Source organism: Galdieria sulphuraria, assembly GCF_000341285.1.
Source record: "Galdieria sulphuraria unplaced genomic scaffold scaf_269, whole genome shotgun sequence".
Taxonomy (NCBI): Eukaryota; Rhodophyta; class Bangiophyceae; order Galdieriales; family Galdieriaceae; genus Galdieria; species Galdieria sulphuraria.
The window spans coordinates 1-4280 of NW_005178206.1; the positions used below are offsets into that span (position 1 = coordinate 1).

The following is a 4280-nucleotide window of genomic DNA, read 5'->3' on the forward strand; positions in this document are numbered from 1 at the left end:
TCTAGCGACACTGTAGCCTTCTAACAGAGTTGAGTTTGATCAATGTTGTCTCTGCAAGGTAAATTTCAGAATACTTGTGACCCTATTTTGATAACAAATCAAGAACGGTTTTGCTACAACCAGTTTTTGACTCGTTCTCGATCTGAGAACCTTTCTTTGTTGGTCACTCAAAATTTAGGAAAACTCCTTAAAGGTGTAAAATGGTCATTTTCCAATTTCAATGACATTTACTCTGTTTGGCTTGCATTGTGAGAGATAGAACCTTTCCTTCTATGCAAATTACGCTCAAGGAGCAATCTTTTTTCGATTACGAGTTATAAAGAAGAATAAATCATACACTCAACCGTAGAATTGGAAAGTATACAGAGGACAGGACGATAATAAAAAACTGACCAAAGGTTGGGAATACTTTTGTCTATACACAAATTCGTACATAAACTACTTACGATAAGGAGGATCGAACCTCAAAAGTTACAAGGGTCTCGCTTTGTTCTCTACACAAACAACTTGTAGAGAGTTTTGACTGTTATAAGAGTAAAAGTGGTGATGCTTTTACTTCTCCTTGCACATATATTTCAAGATTCACCTTCCTTTATTACTTTGCCAAGAGGAGATGAAAGATTCTTATTTTTCCATTATTTCTACGTTTATATTCTTTTCTTTTCACTAGGACACGAAATTGATCCAATATATTGAAAAGAACAAGACCTTTACCAGTTTAGATAACAACCAAAATATCATTTGAGATTGACTCTGCAAAGGAATCAGATAAATTGTTTTATCTTATTCTGCTGAATATTGTTTGCGAGTTGACGACATTTTTATTCTTTTTAGAGCAACTTGGATAAAAAAGCGTTTCGCTGCTTTTTCAAGTTTTACTTGTCCCTAGTAGAAATGAACATTCCTTCTATTGATAGACCCGTTTTTTATACGAAACGTTCTTGTCACAAATATCCAGAAGGAAGCCTCTACTAGTGTCCCCATCGAGTTATACTTCGCAAGAGTCTTCTTCCAAGTGCCTAACGGAATGAACTTTTGTATAGTGACTCACTTATTCAACGAGCTGATGGTTGAGATTGGAAGAAGAGTAGGACTCAACTGGACAAATCGTTCTTTGAATTTGCAGAGCTTTTAAAAGTTTTACTTTTTTTTATATTGGAAGAGATAATAGCTCTCTTGGAGTTTTATAGTTCCTAAAGCAGCTTTGTACTTTCTATAGTTTGCTTTCTTGTATATCTTTAAAAGTTGTAGTTTTTACAAAGTTTATCGTACAAGAGGATGCAGCAATTGTCTTTAAACCTAAACAGTCATGTTTACCTTCAAAAACACCTCAAATGTATAGTCGACTATTGAGGAGAAAGAATTCAACTATGATTCAAATGCTATGCAATGACAATATACGAGAAGAGAGTCGCTAGAATAGACTCAATTCGATTGAATTGAATTTCTTGAAAAATATCTTTTCTCCTCTTAACAGAATTCACAGTATCAAATGCTACTATTGTCTGTGAGTAATTTCAGAGGAGAAAGAAACAGGAGTTATTGACTCTTACAGAAATTGAGTATTGATGATACGCTTGAGTCACTGTTGTTTCGGAGTTTTGATAAAACCACGAGATATTTTGTATTCTTCTTTGCACATTTGTTTTGGTTTGTCTTTTGCTAGCATCAACTTTTGTAGCTTTAGTGATAAGCTGCTACTTGTCATGATATCGTAAGAAAGGAATTTGATGATTGCTGAGAATAAAGCAGTGCTGTGCTTGCGGGTTTCTGCATTTCTACTAAATAATATATTTCAACTGGAGCTTTTGAATAGACTACAGAAGAGAATGACTTGGTTCATACTCTAGATCCGTGTTTCGAAATGAAGCAAAAGTGACGTAAAAACTATTCCATAAAATACAGAAAATCTAGAGAGAGACGTCTATGGAACAAAATCTTCATGAACAATCTATATTGCTCGGAACTCTCATGACTACTCTCGAAAATTCTGAAAGAAACTTTCTTATCTATGTGAGAATGGGCCATGTTTAATAGCTTTATACTCTCAAAGAGCATAAAAAACTTGTGAAATAAACATTGGCTTCCTTCCAATCCTCCTTGTACCTTATGAGAGTTACCATTATATTAGCATACGAGAATAAAAATATTGATAGTTGAAAAAGCCATATTGATCGTTCTTCCATAATTCTAGTCATCTCAGTCCAAGCCATAAAGGGTATGACATAGTCATCAGTTGATAAAGAGAAGAAGTTGGATTGGTATCCTTTACTGTTTTCCTTGTTGTTGTTGTGACCGACAAACAGTCAATCGTTTATTTATTTATATTTGTACTCCGAAATAAACTGAAGGTTGTTTAATTTCTCTTTGGCGATGGCGAGTTTGGATGAAAAGTGGGAAGCTGTGGACAACTTTAAGTCTGTTGTGGTAGATCGTGAAAGGGACGTTTATTTTGTGACAGAAGAACTGTATTATCTTCATAAAGGCCGAAAGCAACTCAGGGGTGTAACAAGTAGTTGCGACTATCGCTTGACCATACCATTTGCCCCCCATCTCTTTGGCTCGGGCAAAACGACCTTTGCCCGAACCTATTTGGAGTTGGTGCAAAGGTTTGGTGAAACTTTTCTGTCGAAATTTGCTTCGGACCCTTCGAGGAGAACCTTTTTGGAGAAATTAAAAAGGGCTTCACTGTTGTACGTCGATTTAAGGGAGTTGGAACCCACAGAACCGAAAGAACGCAACCTAGAGTGGGCAGTCTACTATTTGTTAATCAAGGCCGCTTGTTTGCAATCAGGTCTTCCGCAACCAGGCCCGGACGAATGTTTCAAGGAACTGAAACTTAGGAGTGATGCTTTGGTTCAGAAAATCCGTTCAATCTTAAACACTCCTTCCGATCAATATCTTTGGTGGCATTTGATGAAGTTGGTGTCCTAGACGAAAGTCTCGACGAATTTCATTTCAAGAGAACCCATGACGGTAGAGTTCGACCTTACAATGACTTTTTCGGCATCATTAGTCAATTGTGCGAAGAACCCGACTTGTTTTTTATAGTTGTTGGGAAAAGCAAGGGTTTAAGTATTAAGAATGATGTGGCTTTTGGGCTATCGAGAGTTATACTACATTTTATCCCTTTATCACCTTTGGACGCTTCCAGTATCGTTGAATTCCTTGAAAAAAGTCTTCTAAAGACACCTACTCAAGAACCAGTTTGTAATGTCTTATGTAGTTCTTCATTTTCAGTAAATGAATTGGCAGACTCATTATTGGAATGTACAGGTGGAGTTCCTGGTTTGTTGACTCGTGCAGTAAATATGCTTTTGAATTATATAATAGCAAGAAATCAGCCTTTCATATCGAAAGAAGAATGTTTGACGTGTATGAACGACTACGATTTCCGAATAATTTGCACTGAACCATTTGTGGAACAAATATTGAATTTGGACGAAGATAGAAAAAGTGTTTTTGATATACTTTTGATGATGGCACTTTATCGTATACCGTTTCAAGTAGATGATAGATTGACCTCGGAGTCCTTTTTATATGATGTCGTAACTGAAATGGGACTATATCGATATCCTATTGACCAGAATACTTTTCAAGTCCTTATTCCAAAAGTATTTGTTGTAATCTTCAAGAAGCTATCGTCTATTTCCACTATGGAAAAGATACTTCTTGGATCACTTGATGTCGAACCAGTAGATTGTTTCTTCTATTCAAAGTGTCGTGTGTTTGAAGGAATTGTTGCTTTACGACTAGTTTTGATGTTGTCTTCAAAGAATCGAAATGAGTTGAGGGAGTTGTTGTGTCAATTGTCTCCAATATGGAAACAAATGAAACTTCCAATGAGTACAACATCACCTATTCACTATATCAAGTCTGTTGTTAGTTCTAGAGAAACAAGAAGTGAATCGAACAAGAGTCGAAGAACTTTTGCCAGTACTGAATGGAATAAGATTATTCGAGAGACACTTTATTTAGAGACTATTTACATTCCTTTGGACGCTACTTCTCATAGTCCTGATATTATATTCCAATTACAATCTCCTGTGGAACCCAAAGTTCTTACTGTTGGAGTTGCATGTAAAGGACGTTGGAAGTCGGAAGGAATTGGCTGGTCAGATATTATAGATGAAGCCAAGAAATTTTTAGATCCTGTTTATGATCAAGTCTTATCCAGTGCAATGGATTATCATCATTGTATGCTTATTATTGTTAGTACAAAGTTATCATTGAATGTTTCTAATGAGTTGGGTAATCAGAGTCGTTGTTACTCCAGGAAC

The 4280-nt window shown here is 36.0% G+C and overlaps 2 protein-coding genes across 2 annotated transcripts; both read left to right on the plus strand.

Annotated features, from left to right (window-relative positions):
* Positions 1 to 870: 870 nt before the first annotated feature.
* Positions 871 to 1624, plus strand: Gasu_64720 (uncharacterized protein). Its single transcript, XM_005702330.1, has 2 exons — positions 871 to 1087; positions 1191 to 1624. Exons 1-2 carry the CDS (start codon positions 1028 to 1030, stop codon positions 1416 to 1418), a joined length of 288 nt encoding a protein of 95 aa, XP_005702387.1. The 5' UTR covers positions 871 to 1027; the 3' UTR covers positions 1419 to 1624.
* A 656-nt stretch (positions 1625 to 2280) lies between these two features.
* Gasu_64730 (archaeal ATPase) lies at positions 2281 to 4251 on the plus strand (the record flags this gene model as incomplete). The annotated part of the gene is made up of 2 exons (XM_005702331.1): positions 2281 to 2921; positions 2981 to 4251. Coding segments are annotated over exons 1-2 (1819 nt in total), but the record flags the coding sequence as incomplete, so codon positions are not given.
* Positions 4252 to 4280: the final 29 nt, after the last annotated feature.

Bases quoted from the DNA above. Each gene is read 5' to 3' on its own strand.
- Gasu_64720 (XM_005702330.1), top strand. From the start codon at position 1,028: ATGAACTTTTGTATAGTGACTCACTTATTCAACGAGCTGATGGTTGAG. The intron at 1,088-1,190 runs GTAGGACTCAAC...GGAGTTTTATAG, and splicing joins TGGTTGAGATTGGAAGAAGA to TTCCTAAAGCAGCTTTGTAC.